Here is a 25,932-nt window from a genome sequence, read left to right as displayed (position 1 = left end):
TCAAATATGAATGACTGCTTCAAGAAAAATATTGTTGCAGATTCTGTCCTCTTCAGTAATGTCAAAAATTCTTTTTATGATAATGGCTCCGATTGAGTTGAACTGACTTGGTTAATTAGGAGTCTCTGTAGTTTCATCAACAAAAAAAAAAAAAAAAAAAGACCTATGGAGTTTTTTTTTTTTTTTTTTTAAACCTTGGTGAATATCTCCTCACACTCAGCATTACAATGAGAAAGGCGCCTCCGTAGCCAGGTGGGAAGGAGCAGCAGTGCGTAGCACACGCTTCTTTATTAGACCGGGGTTCGAGCCCGTCACCACCAAATATGGAGGATGCGGAAAGGTCAGGGAATGACCACCGCATATCCCGGAGCAATATGGCCTTAGTTGCTAATGCTCCTAAAAAAAAAACCAAATAATAAATAACAAATAACAATGAGGAAGTGTTAAAATGGCAAACATGCTTGAAATAATTTATATTTCAAGCTTCCTTATGCATTGTGTCAGTTCCTTGACCAAGGACCACTAAATAATTTCTTTCTTTTTTCATAATAATAGCATCTGGTAGGCTCCTACATTGAAATTGACAGAAATGATAATGTAAAACATCCATTGCTCCTTATCTATTTCTTTATCAACAACACTCATTGAGCAGTATTAGAAACTTGTCTACAAGAAAATTTCACATTTGAAAATGATGCATTGCTAGTTGAAATTTTTGCTCCTTGACATTTATAAGAATATAATTTTTCTGCAGGAACTTATGCAGTCACATACAGCAATAAAGTACTTCTTCACTGAGAACTGTATAGCTAAGTCAGATCACCTTCTGATTTAGTCTGTTTTAGTAAAAAACTAAAACATTTTGGAATTCAAAAGTACATCACCAAGGGTGTCAAGACTAATACTCAAGATTTCTAAGAGGTACAAGCTAAAGATTATAATGATTTATGCACCAACATCGAGCCATGATGATGAAGAGGTTGAAGAAATGTACACCGAAATTGAGTCTTCTAGATGAGCAGAAAACCCACTACAATATTATTATGGGAGACTTCAATGCTAAGGTTGGAAAAAGACAAAACAGCGCAGAAAGGGGAACTATAGGAAATTTTGGAATTGGTGAAAGAAATGAAAGAGGTGAAAGACTTGTGGAATTTGCAGAATCTCAAGGACTGTCAGTAATGAACACTTTTTTCAAGAAAAGGGTGAACAGAAAGTGGACATGGAAAAGTCCGAATGGATTAACTACTAATGAAATCGACTTCATCCTCACTAACAGAAGATATATTGTGAATGATGTTACCATTCTGAATAAGGTAAATGTTGGAAGTGATCACAGAATGGTAAGATGTACACTTGATATAGATGTAGGAAAGGAAACAACTGACTCGAGTAAATAATACAAAGGTCTTTGAGATAACAGAAGAGGAGAAAAAGCAGTATGTACTGGAACTTAAGAACAAGTTTGAGCTTCTGCAGACTGCTCAGGACCAAGATATCGACGAGGAATATTACAACTTTTTGAAAGTGATAAAGCCCAAGAAACCTATAGGGAAAAAGAAATCCAAAGAAGAAAAAATTAGTCAAGAAACACTTGTCATGATGAACCGAAGATGACAAATGAAAAGCAAGAAAAACACTGACAGGGAGAAAATTGAGTATACTGAGTTATGCAAAGCCATTAGAAAGAGACTCAGAGAGGACATAAGAAGATTTAACACAAGAAAAGTAGAACAAGCATTAAGGGAAAACAAAGGATTTAAATCAGCAGCCATGAGCAGTAATACAGAAAGACAAATGATACTGAAACTGAAGAATAGCGATGGTGTACTTATAAACAGCAGAGAAGGCATAATTCAAATAGCAGAAGACTACTAGAGAGAATTATACAAGGAGCAGGGGAATGATGCCAGCAGTGGGGAAGATGGATTGCAAAGTAGCAACACATACAACATTTGATTGATTTGATTTGATAGTTGTTGGCGCATCGGCTTCTGTGGCCATATTGCACCTCCCAAGGTTTTTGCAGTACTTTGATCCAAGCCCGAGGCGGGAATCGAACCCGCGACCTTTGGGTTGCCGGGTAGGTACTTTACCCACTCGGCTAGCCCGGTCGGCTACATACAACATACCCGATATTCTTCCTGATGAGGTAGAACATGCATTGAAGAAAATGAAGAATCAGAAAGCCCCGGGGGAAGATGAAGTTACTGTAGAGTTGTTAAAATTGGGAGGAAGAGACATAACACAAAAACTGGCAAGGCTCTTCACAAAGTGCATTAGAAAAGGTGTGATGCCTAAGCAGTGGAATAATGCAATCATAGTTTTGCTGCATAAGAAAGGAGATAAATCAGAAATTGGAAATTATAGACCAATTAGCTTGTTATCCCACATCTACAAGTTGTTCACAAGGGTCATTACTAACAGATTAGAAAGAATACTCGATGAGAATCAACCGAAAGAGCAAGCTGGCTTTAGGACAGGATTCTCAACTATGGATCACCTTCACATAATATCACAGCTAATGGAGAAAGCAAATGAATGTAAAACACCATTATGCCAGGCATTTGTGGATTATGAAAAGGCATTTGACTCCATACAGCATAAGGCAATGTTTTGGGCACTGGAAAGACAAGGCACTGATACCCCATATATTATGATTTTGAAGAAAATATATGAGTGTGCTACCTCCTTTAGTAGACTAGACAAAGACAGTAGGTTGGAAACTTCAAATTGAGGAAGGAGTTTGACAAAGAGACACAATATCTCCGGAGCTGTTTACTGCTGCCTTTGAGAAAGCTTTCAGAAGATTAGACTGGCCGCAGAAAGGAGTCAATGTGAACGGACAGTACCTAAACCATTTACGATTTGCAGATGACATTGTGGTCATAAGCCACAATCCCAAAGAATTAGAGGAAAATCTTAATTAGTTATGCACAGTTAGTAAGGATTTTGGACTAAAGATGAATATGGCTAAAACAAAAGTAATGATGAACAAGTATGCCACAGAAAGGGATATAATGATTGAAGGAGCAGTAATTGAAAAGGTGGAGTCATATACTTATCTGGGACAAGTTATTAGCTGTAATAATGATAAATGGCTGGAAGTCAAGAGAAGAATAAATTTTGGATGGATAGCATTCAGGAAATATAGTCACATACTGAAGAGCAATATCCCAGTTTGTCTGAAACGTAAAATAATGAACCAATGTATACTCCCCACCATGACTTATGGAAGTGAAACTTGGGCACTCACCAAAAGAATGGAAGAGAAGCTGAAAACTACACAGCGAAGAATGGAACGAATCATATTGGGAATCAGACTGTTAGATAAGAAGAGAAACACATGGATTAGGCAGCAAACTCAAGTAAAGGACGTTCTTATCAAAACTAAAGAACTAAAATGGTCTTGGGCAGGACACATAGCTTGAAGACATGATGACAGATGGTCTAAGTAAATAACAGAAACAGAATGGTATCCAAGAGGAGCTAGAAGAAAACCTGGAAGACAAAGGCGGAGATGGATAGATGAAATTCACGAGTTTGTGGGTAGTAAATGGATGGCCAGTGCTCAAAACAGAAGGAACTGGAAAGTTGCTGGAGAGGCCTTCATCCTGCAGTGGATTGAAAATGGCTGATGATGATGATGAGTAATAAACTTCCAAAAGGAAAGTGGAAAATTTAACAACTGTTGGCGAAACAAATTTACAGATCACATTCTTCAACATTTACTTCAGCAAATGTGGGGCACATATCATTAAGATGCTATATTTGGATTTTTAAATGTGTATTTAAAAATCCAAAACATTTAAAAGCAACAAGCAAAATGCTTTATTCAAGCCATATTGAATAGGCTATCTGCACATGAGGAAAACCTGTTTACCATCAGTAGTTTGTCAATTTGAAGTTTATACTTGAGTAAGTTTGTTAACTTGTCTTTCAAAACTTCTTTTGGATAATGAACTAGATTTGGACATGAATATTATAAAATTATATTAGTCTTATAAAATTTTCATACCTTTATTATATAATTTCCAGATTCTAGCTGGGGATGAAGTACTAAGTGATCTGAAACAGAGCCTGAACTGCTGAATGTCAAAACATGACAATCCTATTTATATATAAATTAAAAATTAAAATATCAATATGTATAATGATTAAAAGAAATTTATTTATAAAAATGAATACTTTTCTTTTAATTATCTTTTAATTTTATCACTGCCAATACTGAATAAAGTTATTTGATTCAAATTAAAAGTCAGAAACCTGCATGTTTCTAAATTTACTCTGTAAATTGTTTCTAATACACTTAAATGTAGCAGAAATGAATGAAACATATAGAATTACAATGAAAACAGGCTTTTGCATAATTTTTTGCTTCTTCAGTTAGCAAATAAATGTAACAGAATACAGATGAATGTTAAAAAAACTCAGATGGTGCATGCTCAATCATGTGTCCTTACTAATGGTTTAGAAATATACACAGGTAATGTCCAAACATGGGGAAAATTCTATTGGAGTGTATGCATTTAATAATAATTGGAATTTAATAAAACCATTGCTAACGCTTCTTACATGAGAAGCAGCTTTCTAGAAGTTTAATTAGCAATTTTAGTTGATCAACATTAGAGGAATGACCTACTGAGACTGCATATAAGGATATCTCAGTGTTACTATAATTAGAAGAAAAATGTTTGATAATATATACAAGTTTTTGAGATACTCGACGGATCGTATAATACTATGGTGCTACCTGTATATTTAACATAACAATGGTATATAGGAATTGATAAATGGTCAAAACAATACTGAATTTTCAATTTATCAATATATTATTATCTTTTTATTAACAAGGGATAAAATGTAGTGACAAGCAGAAAAAGCCCAGAGAAATATCAGTTTGGAAGAATACTCACCTTAATCTGTGAGCCAATTGTACACGATATAGTAGGGCTACTGTCTAAATAAATGTTTGGTTTATACACCAGGATATTATAAGGTCAGAGGAGCTCACAACACACACACATTGGTTTATATATAAGATGCCCTCTAATGTAAGATACCCATAACATTAAACGGTTGTCGGGAAAAAAAAACAGTACTTAACCTAGTTGTGCTTTTCACACAGTATGATAATGTGGAACCAGTAAGAAATACATTATTGGATCTAACTATGGTAATAAAAAAAAAAAACAAAAAAAAACCCAAAACTCCACAAATTATAGAATAGAGAATATTTGAAAAATAAACTACTTTGGAGAAAAGGAATGAATGTCATATGCTGATGAATACCAAATCTGGGAATGTCAAAATGCAAATTACTTGCAACACAGCATCATTAAACTCACTGCATTAGACCAATACAAAATCAGAACATTCAACATTCTAGGCATAACAATCAGAACAACTTAGAGACAGGAAACTTAGTGCTTTTCCATGTAGTTACATACATTACTAATAACATGTTAATTTAATCTCTAGTAACATCAAAAAATTATGTATGATACATTTTCATTAGGATTCTGTTAGATGATAACACTGATTCAAATTGAGCTTGCATTCATGCAATGATTAATTGAGGAGGCTAAGCGCTATCCTTTGGTCATAGAAAACTATGTAACTGTACTGGACCTAGGCAATCCAATGACAATTTTTTCCCTTTTAAGAACTACTTTTACATTCTTACACTCTTAAAAGTGCTAATTTGGGGAAAAAAAAAAAAAAAAGGGTGGCTTATATCTGAGAAAATGTGTCTCTGCTTTTTAACTAATCTTGGTGTTCCACAAAGCTCAATTTTTTCTCCCAACTTCTTGTAACCGATGACCTTCTCACAAACAAAACCCTATCCACAGTTTTCTGATAATAGCACGCTACTCTCTGCCCTTGCTACCTCCTTTATTAGACTAGACAAAGACAGTAGGAAATTTAAAATTGAGAAAGGAGTTCGACAAGGAGACAATATCTCCGAAGCTGTTTGCTGCTGCCCTTGAGGAAGCTTTCAGAAGATTAGACTGGTCGCAGAAAGGAGTCAATGTGAACGGAGAGTACCTAAACCACCATTTACAATTTGCAGATGACACTGTGGTCATAAGCCACGATCCCAAAGAATTAGAGGAAAATCTTAATCAGTTATGCACAGTTAGTAAGGATTTTGGACTAAAGATGAATATGGCTAAAACAAAAGTAATGATGAACAAGTATGCCACAGAAAGGGAAATTATGATTGAAGGAGCAGTAATTGAAAAGGTGGAGTCATATACTTATCTGGGACAAGTTATTAGCTGTAATAATGATAAATGGCTGGAAGTCAAGAGAAGAATAAATGTTGGATGGATAGCATTCAGGAAATATAGTCACATACTGAAGAGCAATATCCCAGTTTGTCTGAAACGTAAAATAATGAACCAATGTATACTCCCCACCATGACTTATGGAAGTGAAACTTGGGCACTCACCAAAAGAATGGAAGAGAAGCTGAGAACTACACAGCGAAGAATGGAATGAATTATACTGGAAATCAGGCTGTTAGATACGAAGAGAAACACATGGATTAGGCAGCAAACTCAAGTAAAGGACATTCTTATCAAAACTAAAGAACTAAAATGGTCCTGGCAGGACACATAGCACGAAGACATGATGACAGATGGACTAAGAAAATAACAGAATGGTACCCAAGAGGAGCTAGAAGAAAACCCGGAAGACAAAGGCGGAAATGGATAGATGAAATTCACGAGTTTGTGGGTAGCAAATGGATGGCCAGTGCTCAAAACAGAAGGAACTGGAAAGTTGCTGGAGAGGCCTTCATCCTGCAGTGGATTGAAAATGGCTGATGATGATGATCTTTTCAAAGGCTTTAGTGGTTAATAAAGTTTAAAGAGGACTGCTTGTCCATTGAAGTCAATCCTCACTCTAGTCATCTGTCAACTTCAAAAATAATGATTCACTAGCTCATGCTTGTGATCTGATCATGACTCATATGCTCATGCTCGTGATCTGATCATGATCATGACTCAAATGTTGCTAGCAAAATTGTTTTTTATGGGACATATCATATCAAACAGTTCTAACATAAGAACTGGGAATGCAATGCATTTCAATTAAGTGCATCCATGCATCCTCACTGATGATCAGAGAGTAGTGAATGTTTGTATGTCAGGATCTATGTGAACATGTGAAAGGCCCAGCCCGCTTGATCGATAACTCAGTCTTCTCCAAGTCCCAAAACAGTAAGATAATCTTGATGAGGTGTGAGGATCATGCTTATTTATTTATTTTTTTTTTGACTTAAAGGGTATCATCCATTATGAGTTTGTCAAATAGTGAACCCAGAATACTACAAGACAGTTCTAGAGTGTTTCGGGGAATTGGTATCTGCATCATGACAGTGCCTCTTCACACTTGTCCTTTTCCATGCAAGTATTTTTTACAAAGCACTCCATAATATGGTTACCCATCTGCCATAATCAGGTTTAGTTCTCCCTTGAAAGGTCAGATTTGCAAATATTGGGAAAATTATTCAGAACACAAAACAGGTACTATTAGCAATTCTACAAGAAGCCTATCAGGAATGCTTCCAAAAGTTGCAGAACTGGAAGTTGTGTATATTGTGTCAAGTAGACTACCTTGAAACGATATCTGAATAGCCAGAATGTTTCATTATTTCCCAAACTTTTTAGTTACACCTTGTACACTGTATGTACATCTAAATCTGTTTTGAGTCACAAGATATTGGTGGATAATATTAAAAATAAATCACAAAATAATGATACCCAAGTTACAACTTACTTGGGTATAGTTTGTGAAATCTGATGTGTTAAAAGCACTAGACATTATGTTCAATGGAAGGAAATTTATTTTGCACAGAAGGTGCAGCTGAGTGCAAGAAAAGTGCATAATGTTCTTTCATGGTTGAATTCTTAGCACGTTACTAAATCATATCATTTAAAGATCTCACGTAATATAAACCGATGAGACAAAACATTATGACCAGCGCATCGTTATGCAAATCGAAGCAACTGCAGGTCGGGACACAGTATAAAAAAACACATGATACTGAGCTCTGTTAATGTGTTACTCTTGTTCTTATGATGGGAAAGGCAGCGGACTTAAGCGAGTTTGACAAAAGCCAAATTGTAATGGCCAGACAACTGGGTCAGAGCATATCCCAAACGGCATGACTGGTGGGATGCTCACGGTCAGCCATGTTTAGCACCTACCGAAAGTGGTCCGAAAAGGGGGAACCCACGAACCACTGGTGAGGTGTTGGATGACTAAAGCTCATCGATGCTCGAAGGCTCTCCTGGATGGTACGTGGCAACAGAAGGGCAACTGTGGCACAACTCGGCAGTAATTGGAATGCTGGTGTCGGGAGTAATGTGTCACAACACACAGTACACTACGCAGCCCCATTTTCAGCAAAATGGGGCTGCATAGCCGCTCCGAGTGCCCACGCTAACCATGGTTCACCGGCAACAGCACCTAAAACGGGCATGCAAACGTCAAATCTAGAACCTTGAGTGATTGGAAGAAGGTCGTCTGGTCCGATGGATCATGTTTCCTGTTGCACCATGTGGACGGCTGGGTATGTGTGCGTTGTTTACCTGGGGAAGTGATGGCCCCTGGATGCACCTTGGGATGAAAACAAGCTGGTGGTGGCGGTGTCATGTTTTGGGCGATGTTCTGCTGGGTCCAGTCATCCATGTGCTGGGCACTGTGACATCTACCACCTACCTAAACATCATTGCTGACCAGATACACCCTTTCATGGCAACGGTGTCCCTTTCTGGCAGTGCCGTCTTTCAGCAGGATAATGCACCATGCCACAACGCCCGGATTGTTCGAGACTGGTTTGCGGAACACGAGGAAGACTTCCAGGTATTGCCCTGGCTTCCAAATTCCCCAGGCATCAATCCCATCGAGCATCTGCAGTTTGTGTTGGAACAGCAACTCCGATCTGCAGCGTCTCAACCACGGACCTTACAGGAGTTAAAGGATTTGCTGGTTACCTATTGGTACCAGATACCACAAGACACATTTAGAAATCTTGTAGCATTCATGCCTCACTGGACATGAGCTGTTTTGGCTGTACATGGAGGACCAACATCATATTAGGTAGGTGGTCATAATATTTTGGCTCATCGTCAGCATACCTTTGACACAGTTAATTGTGTCAAAGGTATGCTGACTAGAAGAAAGGGAAATTTAGGAAATATAATGTAAGCATGATTATACCTTTAATCCACATACTGCTAGAAAGTCTTCATTACAAGGATTTCCAGTAATAGATAAAACCATAAAAGGAACAGGAGCTGAAGCCAATCGCTGAAAAAAAATATTTAAGCAAGAATTAAAACTACAACAAAACTGATTAATGTTAACTTATTGGTAACTTCTAATACATAGTTAAATTCTTATACATTGAGTAAAGGAAATTACTTGGAATACTACTAATGGGCATATATAAAAATGGAGGACACTGATTTCCATGTAAAAGCAGTTTATTTTTGTACTGCCATCAAACATACGATACCACACATCTAGTAAAATTAACTCTAAACCAAGAATTATTTCTGGATCAACAATGTGTTTACACCTCCCCCAGTCAAAATGACATATTTCTGACTTAGCCTAGTGAGGATCTAAATAACCCTCAACTTCTGAGCTGAAAATGGGATCACACAATTGATCCAAAATTGTAGGCAATAATCACTGCTTTAGAAAATTATTGCACCAGATATGGGTAGTGGGCTTGACAACAGTATAAAAATAAAACTATAAACTTTTCAAACATAAATTGGAGTGCTCCCTTCATTTTTTTTTATATACACTGGTGTTCAAAGAAAGTGCATCACCCCTTAAAATTGTAATTTTCGTCGCAATAACGTAAGTATATGGAATATTTCGTACAGATTGCATCAGATAAGATTGACATGCATAGGTGATAATGTAGTATTGCATCAGCTGTCACTTTCAGCAATATAAGCACACTCTGCAAGAGTTCCAGTCATTCCTTGCTTGTGTCGAAGAAAGAGTGCTATTGTTGAAATACGAAGAAAGAGTGCTATTGTTGCTTTATGTGAGGAATTATGTTCTTTCCGTCATTTTGCTGATAGTGTGTCTTGTAATTGGTCAACAGTGAGTAGATTTCTTTCCAAACTCAAGAATACCGGTTCTGCTGATAGGACTCTTAGCTGGCCAGGAAACAGCCCGGCCAGACTCGAATCCTATAGAGAACTGTTGGCATCGTGTAGAATCTGCAGTTGCCAGAAAGGAACCAAAGGTCCTTCGTGAACTTCAGGAAGACATAATTTGTGTTTGGAACAACGAACTATCAGTTGATTATCTTTAGAAATTGATCTTGTTAATGCCTCGACAGTGTGCTGCTGTCATCAGGGCCAGAGGCAGTTCAACTAAATATTAGCTTGCACCTGGTGAACTTTTCATTTTGTTTTCCATTTAAAATGATAAACTGAAGCAAACTGAGGGCTTCTGATAACATTTCAGCCATAATTGTCGTGTTTAAGAAAACTGTTGTATAACGGTTGCAAATGCTCATTTTGGAATATTTTGAGAGGCCCTGTCAAATATTACTTAGCTTTGCCTTAACTATTAATAAATGTCTTTTGTTTATATTTCTATTTGTGATGCTAGTCATTAATGTAAAATACCATTGCGAAAAAGGGTTAGAAATGTGAAATTCCTAGGTGATGTACTTTCTTTGAACACCAGTGTATAATTGGCTACCAAATAAAAGAGATGACTACTAAATACAGTAACTTGAATATGAGGAATGTTTAATTGAAATTCATCCATGGGCATTTTCTTGTGATCAGTTGGTTACTTTAAAGGGCATCTTACTTATAGAGGAGACTTGAAGCAAAACATGTTTTACCCTTTTCTGTGTAGTAAATGTATGACACCAAATTTTATTAATTTTGATAGACAGATTTTTCTTTACATTAAATTGACAATACTTAACAAGGCCATACATCAAGGAGTTGACTTTTTGTTTTCATATGTGATTATATTAAAAGATAAAAATTACACTAAACTAAATACTATATCTCAGATTTACACATCATGCTGGTGCCTGTTATGATTCTGTGCTAGTGTCAGTTAGAACAAAGACTGTGGATACAGGCTTTACCTCTCTCCACCCACCCCTATGCCATTTGTTGTTGTTGTTATTTGGTTTTTAGGAGCATTAGCAACTAAGGCCATATTGCTCCGGGGATGTGCGGTGGTCATTCCCTGACCTTTCCGCATCCTCCGTATTTGGTGGTGATGGGCTCGAACCCTGGTCTAATCAAGAAGCGTGTGCTACGCACTGTTGCTCCTTCCCACCTGGCTACGGAGGCGCCCCCTATGCCATTTACTATCTGGAAAAACCATTTGAAGAATTAGGTGGACAGGATTGTTAGACGCAGGGTATGATTACTAGAACAAGACACACATCTGATCTAAAACAGCAATTAAGATTTAATGTTTCCTTTATTACAGGTATAAAATATAAGGGTGGCATCTGTGTCACATACTTAACACTGCTGAAGATTAAACAAATCTAGGTGGGTTCTATGCATTCATTGTCTGAATATGTATACCTAAAGCATTAAAAGAAAGAGCACTTATTCTGGCTGCAGCTAAAATAGCAAAAGGGAAATAGGACGAATAGAAGAATAGAAGGCTGACAGTTCAGATGGACTGACTTGCACTATCACAGCCTGTATATCTACTGGACATAACAGATTTGGATGATAATAATGAAAAATGTAATAATTTTTATATTTGCATTATGACCAGCGGTACTCCTTCAGCAGTAATAATATCATGTAGTGTCTTGTCAACCTTTTCTATCATATAATTGTAACATATGGTTCAAACACAGGCTTTGTGCAGGAAAGTGTAGCTTTTTATATTATTTTACAGTTAATTACATATGAAGAACAGAGAAGACATATAAACACAATTTACTGGAATATGATGGCTGCTTTTTTTTTTTTTTTTTTTTGTAATCAAGGTATTAAAATAAAGTCTTAATATTAATATTAAAGAGAATTGTACATACCGTAAGTGTAAGTTTCCGTTTGCTAGAATCTGCTTGCTTTAGAAGAGCAGAGAGCTGAAGAAGAGTTATCTGGGGAGAAAAAAGAAGCATACAGTTAACAAGACTATCTTTTAACCTAACGACAATTACACTCTGGTTAACTGAGGCTAGAAGAGTTCACAACTTAATTGTAACTGTTTTTATTGCAGCCGATTTACTAGGTGCATGGGCTTGTTCTTGCAATATGGGAATTTGCATCCACACGTTACCCCAGGGCCATAGCCAGCTCTTGTAGCACTGTTTTAACCATTGTTTTATTAAAAGAAAAAGTTAAAAATCTTGAACATAAAATAGATTAATGAGTTTTACTTTAATTATTTAAGTAAACAATATTCAGCTGTAATTTCTAAAATAAACTATTTTTATTATGGCACTTCCATTTCATTTTTTAAATTTATTTTACTTTCTTATTGCACATATATACAAATTGCATATATTTACAGCAGTGGATTTGGACATTCTGCAGTCTCACAATTCATCACATTGTGAAAACCATAGAAATATTCCTCCATCCCTGACAGAATTGAAGTCTATTGCACATTATGAATATAATTCTTCGGTACATGTTTATTTAATATATTGGCCTTTAGTTTTGTGTCTACAAAGATAAATCGAGGGCTTAGTGTCAGACAACTTATCTACAAAATTGCATTTTTGTTTTGAGACAATTTTAGATTAACTTTATACAAATAACAATGCATATCATGTCATAGAAATGTATTTCTCTAGTACTTTACAAGTTAGCTTAGGCTATAAGCACATTTATGGTTGGTTGGTTATTTGGTTTTTAGGAGCATTAGCAACTAAGATCATATTGCTCCGTGATATGCGGTGGTCATTCCCTGACCTTTCCGCATCCTCTGTATTTGGTGGTGATGGGCTCGAACCCCTGTCTAATCAAGAAGCGTGTGCTATGCACTGCTGCTCCTTCCCACCTGGCTACGGAGGCGCCTCACATTTCTGGTAAACCAAGAAAATGTCACGACTTTTCTTGGTTAATTACAAAAATGTTTGCTACAAAATGATTTTGTAGTTAACGTTGTCTGCACTAAACCCTCGAAACCACACATCATTCAAAAAATCCCAACCAGGAATAAAGTTTATGACATTAAACAGAATTTAGCAAATTAATTTTTAAACACAAAATTAATTTGAAAATTGTAATATCTTAAAGTACCATTTATAACTGACACAATATAATAGCATAGCTTAATTTAATTTATTATGGTACTCACCTTTTTTTAAAAAAGAAATATGAATTTTATTGGAAAAATATTTAATTAAAATTTTTGATAGTTGTATTTCGGGATTTGACATGTTCAGGGGCATCAAGGAACGTAGGTTAAAAGGTGGAGCAAAAGGTGAGTACCATAATAAATTAAATTAAGCTACGCTATTATACTGTGTCAGTTATAAATGGTACTTCAAGAGATCTACAATTTTCGAATTGTCATAATACAAAATACTTTTAACTATTTTAAACGCACCTTCATCTGCTCTGCCTTTTAACCTACGTTCCTTGATGCCCCCGAACATGTCAAATCCCGAAATACAACTATCAAAAATTTTAATTAAATATTTTTCCAATAAAATTCATATTTCTTTTTTAAAAAAATGCCTCTTTCATAATATTATCCTAAAATTTGCCCACATATTCCCTAGAAATACATGTAAAAAATATCCATATATTATCCATCAAACCTGTATTAAAATTGTACAAAAAGAATTACAGAAGAGATACAATAAAAATATAACCTGCTATCCCAAATACACTGATTTTAAGATTCAGCCTAAAAAGAAATATGACACTGCAATCTTGAGTGGACCTTATGACATATAATGAAATACGTATAGCAGCTGCCATTAAAGACATCGAACTCAGACAACAGAAAATGGGGGATCCTTACACAGAAACCTCACACCCCCACAAAATCTTCCACTATAAACATTTCTTCGTACCCTTTTTCTTCCAATGAACTTGCTAGCCTCGATTACGGTTTTAACTTTGCTATTAAAGATAATAAATATCCCTACAAAGAATGTATAATAGAACTACAAACCAAATTAGATAAACATCCAGATAAATGGCAAATTATACACCAAAGTAATTCTTAACTCCAGATTCAAACCCCAACCTAACATAAACAAACAACAGTTAATTAACTTACAAAAAATACGTAACAATCCATATATTATAGTCCAGAAAGCCGACAAAGGTGATTCCATAGTAATTAAAAACAAAAGCACATATATAGAAAAAATGGAATCTATACTCCCCAATTCAGATACATACAAACTGGATAACACATATACTATTTCCAAACATAAAAATAAGCTTGACATTATTTTAAGGAAATTAAGATCCAACAATGAAATTAATTTATACACCCTTCAACAGATTGGCATCCAAAACAATATTCTACCGCATATGTTTGGTATTACCAAACTCCATAAACCCAAGCACCCACTAAGACCCATAATATCCTTATTCATGCTAACTTACGACATTAATAATGAACTACAATATCTTACAAGTAAATTCATATCTAGGAAATAACCTATTCAATTAATCAAACAAACTATTATCACAGTCCAAAATAATATTAACAACCCACTCAAACACATTTCCAATAATAATTCACGTATTATCCTCCCTTACCATAGTAATTTTGCCAACCAATTCCGCCGTTTATTCAAAGGTACCGATACCACCCTTACATTCTCATCTTATAAACTGGGTTCATTATTCAACTCATATACACAAAATTACCACATTAGTGACATGAATAATATCTACTTAATAAAATGTCAAGATAACTGTAATGCTTGCTACACTGGTAGCACCACCACAAAATACGGTTCTACCAAAACATCAAACACACGTGCGTACTACCACTATAATAGCTTTAGAACGGGACAGTCCAATACCGAATTAGCAACACATGTTCAATCTCACAACCACACCCCCTTAGTAGATTCAGCCACTCCTATTATCAAATTAAAATCCAGTTTTAAAATTTTCCAATATGAAGCCCTAGTTATAGAATGGTTTCGCCGCCATTCCACTCTCCAAGTATTAAATTCCAAACTACCCTATAACAGAGCACCGGTCTGGAATCTCATGCACCTGAGGTTCCCACGTGTATCCAGGAGCATCACGGGAACTTAGTCTTCTTAAATACACGCGTTCACTCTCATTCTACCATTGCCAACTGAAGACGTGTAAAACGAAAGCCATTTGTTATGGCTACTGGCCTTCAGTTTCCAACCATATAACTTCAATTGTTTCAAATTTCAACATTGACAACCAAGGACGAAGACATGCACTTTTCTTTCCTTGCGTACATTTTAATTCTGTTTTTAAATCCTAACTTATTCATGTTAACTTAAATTTAAAATTATCATCAATTTTATTCCAACATCATTGCAGATTATAAAAAGGTGAGTACCATAATAAATTAAACACAAAATTAAGTAACTGATGTGCTTGCATAAATGACTAACTGAAATTTCAACTCAGGATATAATAAGTATTACAATAATAATTAATCCAGTAGTGGTAAGGGATAAAGAAGTTCATGTGTTTTTTTTTATTAATTGGGAATATGGGATCAAATTCAAATAGAGGCACTCCTTCCTCCAACTATTCTTTGATTCTTTTGACAGAAAAATTGAACAAATTTTTTTTTTTTTTTTTTTTAATGTAAACCCCAAACATGAGCGGTATTAGAACCTATAGTACTTAGTACCGTGCTTGGGTTGGAGGTTGAGAAGACGAAAGAAGATATTTGTTGACATTGGACTTGAACTTCTGTAGACTAATTTTCAGGAAATACGTACGAAGGAAGGTTGTTCCAGAAAACGGCAGTTGAATGAATAAACGAGAAAGATGCAAAGTTGGTTCTGTGAGTTTGAAGATTGACTGTAAATGGATGACGGCTGGTGGTGGCACGTGTTCGGACTGTTTTGAAAGAGAGAGCGGGAATTATAGAAGCCAATTCAGAAGAACAGTGGCCATGGAAGTATCTGTAGAAGCGACATGCAGCAGAAACAGTACATCTATGAGACAACGAGTGGAGAGACTCTGTTAGAGATGAATCATTAATTAACCTAATTGCACTCTTCTGAATCAAGAAGCCTGAGGGAGGTTTTGGGGGCACCACCCCAGATGTGGGAACAATATTCCATGGAAGGGCAGATTTGCGATTTATACAGAGTGAGCAGCTGTTTCGAAGAAAAGTAACGCCGGGAGTGAAAGAGAAAAACCAAGTTTTTTAGATGCAGAGGAAGCAATATTTGTAATGTGCTTGTGCCAAGAGCGATTAGAAGTCAGGGTAATCCCCAAAAGAGATATATCATTTTGCCTAGAAAGCGGAGTGTCACCAAAGATAAGTATAGGAGCAGAAGAATCCTTTTTGCGAGATATAAGACAAGACTGAGTTTTAGAAGGACTGAAATCAACTAAGTTGTCTTTGCCCCACTGGAGAATTACCTGAAGATCAGCATTTAAGGAATTGGTAGCAGATTTTTGAGAAGTTGAAGCTGATTGAGAAGGGCAAGGTTTCTCAAAATGGAAAGTGGAATGCAATGTGCTATCATCAGCAAAACCATGGATAGGATTTCCAGTCAACTGAAGAAGGTCATTAATATACATGAGGAAAAGAGTGGGGGAAAGAACTGAACCTTGGGGGGACACTGGCATAGTGGAGAAGTTAGAATACAGAGCCATCTACCATTATTCTCAGTGAGCGATCAGAGAGAAAACTGGATAGCCAATTACTAAAAACAGTTGGCAAACCATAAGATGGAAGCTTGTTTAGAAGACCTTTATGCCAAACACGGTTGAAAGCCTTTGAGATGTCAAGAGCAACTACTTCTGTTTCACTGAACCTTTCTATTGAATTAGTCCATAAATGGGTAACATAAGCCATAACAGACCATTGGATGGGAGGGATTTGTCACCCTTTTTAGGAACTGACTGGATATGAGCAAATTTCCAAGCAGAAGGAAAAACACCTTTGGAATAAGAAAGTGAAAAAAGGCGGCAAAGAATAGGAGTAAGTTCAGGAGCACAGGTTTTGAGAACAAGTGGAGAAATACCATCGGGACCTGGAGCTTTCTTAGCATCAAGATTTGTCAAAATTCTTCTGACATCTTTTTTGACAGAAGACCACAGGAGGCATTGAATGGAGCATGTTGGGAATGGTGGGAGGTGTTTTATCAAGATCATTAATACATGAGTTGGAAGTAAAATGGGATGCTAGCAGGTCAGCTTTATCCTTGGCTGAAGTGACCAACAGAACCATCTGGTTTGGACAGAGGTGGGAGCAGAGATGGGCAAAAGTTGCGGCCAATAGCTTTGGCAAGAGACCAGAATGCTTAGCTATCATTAGGGCAAGAAGCAAGTTTTCTACTCTTAGCCTGTTCAAACTCTAGTTTGGACTGATTAATAACTGCTTTACAATTGTTGCGAGCTTTGGTGTAGGCAGAAAATGAAACTGAAGAATTAGAAACAAGCCTTACGATATGCAACATTTATTGGAAAACCAAGGTTTAGATAAAGGACAAATGGTAAGAATATACCCAGATCCTTGACATAATGTGGCCTCGACAATGCCCCCGCGCGCACACACACACACTACTCGGACTCCCTCCAGTCACTATCTGGCAGAGTAGAGGTAGCAAGATTATACATTAGCTGATCCGGAAGCCTCCTAAAGAGTTACCAATAGGCTCGGTCCGGTGTACTAACTAGCGGCCTTCCTGTGAACACTATTTTAGAGCTGTACCCTCGAAATGTAAGGAATAATGGATCTCGCCACGATGTTCATCATAACTTAAAAGTCATCAATCATACTGCATGATGGAAGAGATGGGGAAGGGTTGACTGGAACTTAGCTCTAGAGATTAAAAATGGGTTCCACCACTTCAAGCCTCCAATAAGCAAAGTGGTGGTATTGCACCGGTTGATGAGAGTCATCTACCACCTAGTACTGCCTGGTAACAAAGAGGGGCGGCATTCCTCCATATGATGTGGGTGACACACCTCGACCCCTCCTTACGTTGGTTCACACCTGGGTCTCGGTGGTCACCTACCATGTACTTGTGCATGGAGGTTATACCCAGTATTACTAACAGTCCCACCATCGTGAAGGTGCAAGCAGAGGATTTGGGTATCGCAGACTGTCCGGACTTCACTGAAATTGGGTCCACTTGACTCTTTTTTTTTTTTTTTAGGACCATTAGCAACTAAGGCCATATTGCTCTGGGGATATGTGGTGGTCATTCTCTGACCTGTCCGCATCCTCCATATTTGGTGGTCATGGGCTCGAACCCCGGTCTAATCAAGGAGCGTGTGCTAAACACTGCCGCTCCTGCTCACATGGCTACGGAGGCGCCCCACTTGACTTAATATGGGCTATTCGATAAAGAATGATCATAATTATTTTCAAAACATACCTTTATTAATCATCCATATTTTGATGGCCCTTTCAAAGTAGACCATTTGATGAAACACACTTACTCCAAAATTTCTGCCATTCTTCAAAAACATGGTGGACTCTATTTTTTGACATAGTAGTAGTAGTAGTGGCATGTGATGTAAGAAAGCAAGTGTATGAGCCTATGCAGCATCAGCCAAAAAAAAAAAAAAAAAAAAAATCACACCATTCCCTCCAAATGCCTGTCCAGTTCCTCATTTATTTAACCTATCAACTTCCACAATGACAGATGGAAGTTTGTTCCAGCAATTAACCATACACTGGCTAAAGGTAAATTAACACACATCTATTCTACATCTGTCTTTTCTTAATTTGAATTTATGCCCACTAAGGTTCGTAATTTGAACAAGTGGAAGGATCCCATCAGAATTCAGCGTGCTCAACCCATTAAAGGCCTTATACACCTTAATCAGATCACCGCACAGGTGCCTAGTCTCCAGCCACTGCAATTTGCAGAAATTAAGCCTCACTTGGTAAGAGGATCCCTTCATTCCCCTCACCAATCTTGTTGCCCTTCTCTGTACACGCTCAAGCAAATCTACATCCTTCCTAAAATGAGGCCTCCAGACCTGTACCCAGTACTCAAGGCGTGGCCTAACCATTGCCTTATACACAGGGACAATCACCTCCTTTTCCCTGCTAGCAAAATTCCTATATATCATTGACAAAACCCCATGACCTGCCCTGGCAGCCTGTCTGCATTGCTCAGAAAACTTCATATCTGCCTGCACAATTACTCCCAGGTCTTTTTCATTTTCTACCACCTTGAGTGCAGTACCACACAGTTGGTACATTTCTCTGGGGTTACTTCTACCCATATGCAGTACTTTGCATTTGTCAAGGTTAAACTTCAGTTGCCACTTCTTAGCCCATCTGCCCAAATTATCTAGATCCTGTTGCAGTAGCACACTGCCATTACTGTCATTAACAACCCTGCCAACCTTTGTATCATCTGCAAACTTCGACACTAAGCCTGATATACCTTCATCAATATCATTGATAAATATACAAAACAACAGTGGACCCAACACCAAACCCTGTGGGACTCCACTAATAACGTTAGTCCGCGAAGAGCAACACCCACTGATTACCACCCTCTGTCTTCTCCCACTCAACCATCCTTTTATCCATTGTAGCAACTTACCCTTAATACCATTCTGCTCCAATTTGTACAACAGTCTTCCATGCGTAACAGTGTCAAAAGCTTTCCTGAAATCCAAATATATGATATTAAAATTATTTTTTGCATCCAGTTCCTTTTTAACCACATCATAATAACCAATCAAATTTGTCAGACAAGACTCCCTTAAAAAACCCATGCTGTGTCTGAATTATTGCTGCAGTCTTGTCTAGATGATTCTGCAATGCATCTTTAACCAGTGACTCCATTATTTTACCTGGAACAGAAATTAAACTAACTGGTCTGTAATTACTTGTGTCACCTTTTGATCCCTTTGGTGAATTGGGGATACATTTGCACATCTCCAGTCCGTGGGGACCTCCCCTGAGTTCAACAATTTCTCCTCCACTTTGCTCTCAGTTATTACAAAATCATTAAGCACCCTGCTTCAATTTTATAACCTTCTGTCATTTTCAAACCTTAATAACTCCTCATGTGTGAATGTAAATGCAAAATACTCATTCAGTTTGTTTGCTCTCTGAGCAGGATCATCAACAGTCAAACCATCGATATCAAGTGGACCAATCAGATTCATCCCCTTCCTTTTAGAGTTTATAGTAAAGAAATCCTTGCTGTTTTTCTTAGCATCTTTTGCCAAAGATTTCTTATAATCTGCCTTCGCCTGCCTAACCTCCTTTGTCACCTGATTGCAGACTAGCTTATATCTGCCATAGGCTTCTGAGTCGCTTGATAATTTATATGCATCCCATACATTTTTCTTCTCTGTCACGAGTCTCATTAGTTAATTTGATAACCATTTAAGCCTAAACCTTGAACAATATTTCTTAATTGGTATGAAACTTTTAGTTGCATCCACGATTAATTCCTTGAATGCCTCCAACTTAGAATTTACTGTTGGTAACATCGTCAGTTGATCCCACTGTACAGAATTTAAAAAAACTGTCTGAAACCACTGTACTTACCTTTACGGAAGGAAAAACCCTTTCCTTTACCCCTGATGGTAATTATATCTTTAAGTAAATCCCACATCAGTACACTGTGATCACTGCCACCTAGTGGTTCCTTTATCTGCAAATTCTTAATACAAGAATGATCACTGCTGATAACCAGATCAAGAGTATTACCCTCCCTGGTTGCCTCTCAAACATGCTGCTGCAAAAAACAATCATCCAATAAATCCACAAGTCTTACTAGTGTGTGAGTGACCAACCCACAAGTTCCAGTCAATATCTGGGAAGTTAAAATCTCCCATTATAAGACATTCGGATTTACTAGCCCATTCTATTTCTCTGTACAATTGCTCATTGTACTCATTCGAGTCATTAGGCCTATAACACACTCCTACTCTTATTTTTGCTTTCGCAGTGTCACACCAAACTGACTCAACAGTGCACTGATCATCTATATCAACTGGATGCACTCTTTTGATTTTATGTTTTTCTTAATTAACAGCATAACACCTCTTCCCTTCCTATCCTGTCTATCCTTTCTGTACACATCTACTTCCCAAATTCCAGTTCTGCATTCTTTATATCTGTGTGACACCACATGCAAGTGTACATGTACCTATCCTTATTATTAGAAGTATACATGTACCTATCCTTATTATTAGTTATCTTAAGACATCCCATATATCCACCTGTTTCACAATAACTGCCATCAGTCCCTGAAACCCACAGCACGCCTCACTCCAGGTCACTACTTATTCTAATAGAAGTTGGGCAAGAATCATCTTCACCTCTGCCTTCACCTTCACATGCCTGAGAATTGCTTCCGATGTCTTTACAACTTCTTCTGATGACTGGAAACATTTTCCTAACAGCACATCTTTAACTTTGGAAATTAAAAAAAAAAAAAAATTGCAGGGTGCAAAGTCAAGTCTGTAGGGCAGATGAGGAATACATCTGACATTAATGCTGGCTAAGTACTCAATGACAATATGAGCAATGTAAGTACTCGATGACAGTATGAGCAATGTGGCATCACAACAATGTGAGGTCTCACATTGTTGTGATGCCGCAGCCATCCACCTGCATTCAGTTGGTGGATACTGTATCACAACATTGTGATGAATATGATCCTGAAAAGTGTGAAATACACTTCTGTAATAAGGTCCCCTTAACACTACATAAGGGTCTGTAACAGTCGTATGAGATGGCACAGCATTCTGGTAAACCATTCCTTGAATGTAAAAAAAAGAGTTGACCATAACCTTTCCTGCAGAAGCCACAACTTCTGTTTTTTTTTTGGTGTTGGCAATGACGTAAGTCTCCAAACAGAGCTCTTTTGGTTACTCTCTTGGTTGAAATGACGAAGCCATGTCTCATTCACCATTATCATCTGGAGCAACGCTTTACCATATTCAGTAACTATCTCTTGTGGCTCTTGACAAACCTCCATGCGAACTTGCCGGGACTCTGTTGTGAGTAGTCTTGGAATCTAGAGTGCGCACAGATGGTCATGGAGAATGCTGTGAATGTTTACTACTGATATTCTCAACATCCTATTGTTATATGATGATCTTGATCATGATTACAGAAGTAGTGTTTATGGTTTATGTGGTGAGAGTAGTGGTTGGAGTAGCAGGATTGCTGATTTTTGTGATTGAATCATGTCCATTTTTAACCTTTGAGCTGAGCTATATGGAAACACAAGATCACTATAAGCCTCTTTTAACAATTCACATGCTTCAGCTGATATTTTCTTGAGATGGAAACAAAATTTGGGAGCAACAACTGTACCTCACATGTGATGTACAAAGGGTACTAGGAAAGTTTTGCAATACAGCTTTGTTTATTTAATTTTTTCAAAGTAATTTCCTCTACATTCAATACACCTCTCCATCCTCCGAAACCAATCTTTAAACCAGTTCTGCCAAGTTTCACTAGGGAGTAAAGCACACTCGTTGTCCCAAGCCCGTAGAAGGTCCTCATCACTGGAAAACCGCCTCCCTTTTAGCTTCATTTTCACATGCGGGAACAGTGCAAAGTCGCAGGGAGCAAGGTGCTCGAGAAGTTTCAGTCCTGTCGTGGTCAAATATTCGGTGCAGGCTTTGGCGCGGTGAGCTGGAGCATTTTCGTGATGGAGGTACCAGGTGTCCATTCTTGACTTTGGCCGCAGGTTCTTCATAGATCCAATGACTTTAGGCAGGCATTGTTCAGTATACCACTTAGCTGTGACTGTCTTCTGCGTGTCCAAAACGACACGTTCCACAATTCCACTCGATTTGAAAAATACAGCTATCATTTTCTTCTTTACAGATCGGGATTTTCTGACAATTACGGGTGTGTCGTCATCATCAAAGACCCAAACTTTGTTTTGAGCCTTGGTCGGCAGATCGTAATAGTACAGCCAAGTCTCATCACCTGTCACGATGTTGTTCACATACCGAGATTGTCCCTTATCAAACTTTTTTAACATCTCCCGGCACCAAGTCACACGTCGTGTCATCTGCTCTTCAGTCAGTTGATGTGGCACCCAGAGAGAAAACAAAGTTTCTTCACGTGCAAATGATCTTGCAGAATCGAACGAATTGCTGGTGCATTTAGGCCCAAAGTATCCTCTATCTGTTGGTAGGTCACTCGCCTGTTTTCGTCAAGCATTTTCCTCACAGCAGTAACGTTTTCCTCCGTAACTGACGTTCGTGGCATTCCCGGCCTCTCAGAATCCTCCAGAGTGAAATTTCCCCTTTGGAATTCTCTGTACCACCTGAATATCGTTGTACGATGTGGACAATCATCATCTAGTGCAAGAGTCATTTCTTCTAAGCACTGGTCTATGGTTAAACCACGCACGAAATTATACCGCAAAACTGTCCTTATCTCATTTCGTGACCACGATGCCATCGCAAACACTTTACACTCTCACTACTAATGAATAACTGAGCCCATCGACTTGGCGCGGCGGCTACTATGCACGTATGAACATGTCTCAACATGCAGCAACAAGCAGCTTCCTGTGATTCATTGTTGCGTCATATTACAAAACTTTCCTAGTACCCTTTGTACATTGTTACATTTGTGAAACTGAACAGGCATAACTTAACCGACCACCAAAGTGACACTGTGTGCACGAATCAACTGCGCAGTTACTATGTGATGCACCTTGGTTTGGTTTTAAATTCTGCAGCTTGGCTAGAAATAGCAAACAGTACTGTTTTTTTTGAGAAATTATGATCATTCTTTATTGGAGAGACCTTATAACAAAAAAAAAAAAAAAAAAAAAACTGAACATTAACCAATCTCTCTCCATGGCATTCTGTAATTTTTTGGATTACAAATATCACAGATCCAGTCCAATCCCTACTTCAAGTAAAATATCTACTTTGCATACATGTATTAACATTACCATTAGCAAAGGCACATGATGCAAGAAAGCAAGCTTATATAAAAAAAAAAAAAAAAAAAAAAAACACACCTCATTTCACCCAACCACTCTCTCCAAATGTTTGTCGATTTCTGCCTTGAATCTATTTAAGCTATTAACTTCTACGACAGATGGAAGTTTGTTCCAGCAATCAACCACCTGCTAGCTGAATGCAAACTTCCGCACGTCTAAACTACAACTGTCTTTCCTCAATTTGAATTCACGCCCTCTCAGGCGATTATTCTGAGAAAGAGGAAGAATCCCATCAGCATTGAGCATTCTCAAACCATTCAAGGCTTTATACACTTCAATCAGATCACCTAACAGGTGCCTAGTCTCCAGAAACTATTTGCAAAACTTAAGCCTTTCTTCTTAAGAACAACCCTTTGTTCCATTCACTAATCTTGTTGCCCTTCTCTGTACTCGTTCCAACAGCTCTATATCCTTCTTAAAATGAGGAATCTAGACCTGTATACAGTACTCAAGGTGTAGCTTGACCATTGCCTTATACAAGGAAATAATCACCTCCTTATCCCTGTTAGAAAAATTCCCATGTATCATTGACAAGACACCATGAGCTACTCTTGCAGAATGTCTGTACTGTTCAGAAAAAACTTCATATCTAACTGCACCATTACTCCCAGGTCTTTTTCACTCTCTACCACTGTCAGAGTGTGGAGAGTGAAAAGTACCACAGAGTTGATATGTTACTCTGGGGGTTACTGCTTCGCATATGCAGTACTTTACTACATCTGTCAGTTGCCTCCTCTCAGCCCACCAACTCAACTTTTCTAGATCCTGTTGCAGCAGCATACTGTCATTAGTGTCATTAACAACCCTGCTTACCTTCGAATTGTCTGCAAACTTGGACATTAAGCCTCATATACCATCATCAATATCACTAATAAATACAGAAAACAACAATGAACCAAACACTGAACCCTAGGGGACTCCATTAATAACATTAGTCCACAAAGAGCAGTGATCATTTATTACCACTCTCTGTCTTCTCCCATTCAACCATCCCTTTATCCATAGCAGCAATTTTCCTCCAATGTCACACTGCTCCAATTTGTGCAGCAGTCTTCCATGTGCAACAGTATCAAAAGCCTTTCTAAGATCCAAATATACGATATCAAAATTCTTTGCATCCAGTTCCTTTTTGTGACCACATCATAGTATCCAATCAAATTGGTCAGACAAGACTTCCCCTTAACAAACCAATGCTGTGTCTGAGCTATAACTGAAGTCTCGTCTACATGATCCTGCTGTTTCTTTAACCAGTGCCTTCATTAATTTCCCTGGAACAGAAGTTAAACTAACAGGTCTGTAATTACCTGTGTCTCCCTTTGATCCTCCTATGTGGATTGGGGTCACATTTGCACATTTTCAATCCATGGGTACTTCCACTGAGTCCAAGGAAGCTCCCATAATTATGGCTAAGGGTTTGCTTACTTCCTTTGCTGCCTCCTTTAATATAACTGGATAGATTCCATCTACCCCAGGTGCCTTTCTTATGTTTATCTTCAACAATTTCTCCTCCACTTTACTCTGAGTTATTACAAGATTATCTAGCTTATTGCCAGAATTTAATACACCTCTGGCAATCCCCTCACTGAATAACTCCTCATGTGTGAATGTAGATGCAAAATATTTATTTAGTTTGTTAGCTACCTCAGCAGGAACCTCAAAAAAGTTGAACCATCGATATCAAGTGGGTCAATCTGATTCATCCCCTTCCTCCTAGAGTTTACATAAGTAAAGAACTCTTTACTGTTTTTCTTTGCATCCTTTGCCAAAGATTTCTTATAATCTGCCTTTGC

At 37.7% G+C, this 25,932-nt stretch overlaps 1 protein-coding gene across 1 annotated transcript in view; it reads right to left on the bottom strand.

Annotated features, from left to right (window-relative positions):
* poe (E3 ubiquitin-protein ligase-like protein poe) overlaps positions 1-25,932 on the bottom strand; it is an 849,790-nt gene that overhangs the window by 289,169 nt on the left and 534,689 nt on the right. The window contains exons 46-48 of the mRNA XM_090388478.1: positions 12,065-12,133; positions 9,232-9,321; positions 4,019-4,111 (exon numbers count right to left, since the gene is read on the bottom strand). Of these exons, the coding sequence (XP_090244604.1) occupies positions 4,019-4,111; positions 9,232-9,321; positions 12,065-12,133 (252 nt within the window). The remainder of the gene's footprint in view (positions 1-4,018; positions 4,112-9,231; positions 9,322-12,064; positions 12,134-25,932) is intronic.

Source organism: Mastigoproctus giganteus, chromosome 14 (assembly GCF_048544385.1).
Source record: "Mastigoproctus giganteus isolate SK-2022 chromosome 14, ASM4854438v1, whole genome shotgun sequence".
NCBI lineage: Eukaryota > Metazoa > Arthropoda > Arachnida > Uropygi > Thelyphonidae > Mastigoproctus > Mastigoproctus giganteus.
This window is presented reverse-complemented; position numbering and strand designations above follow the sequence as displayed.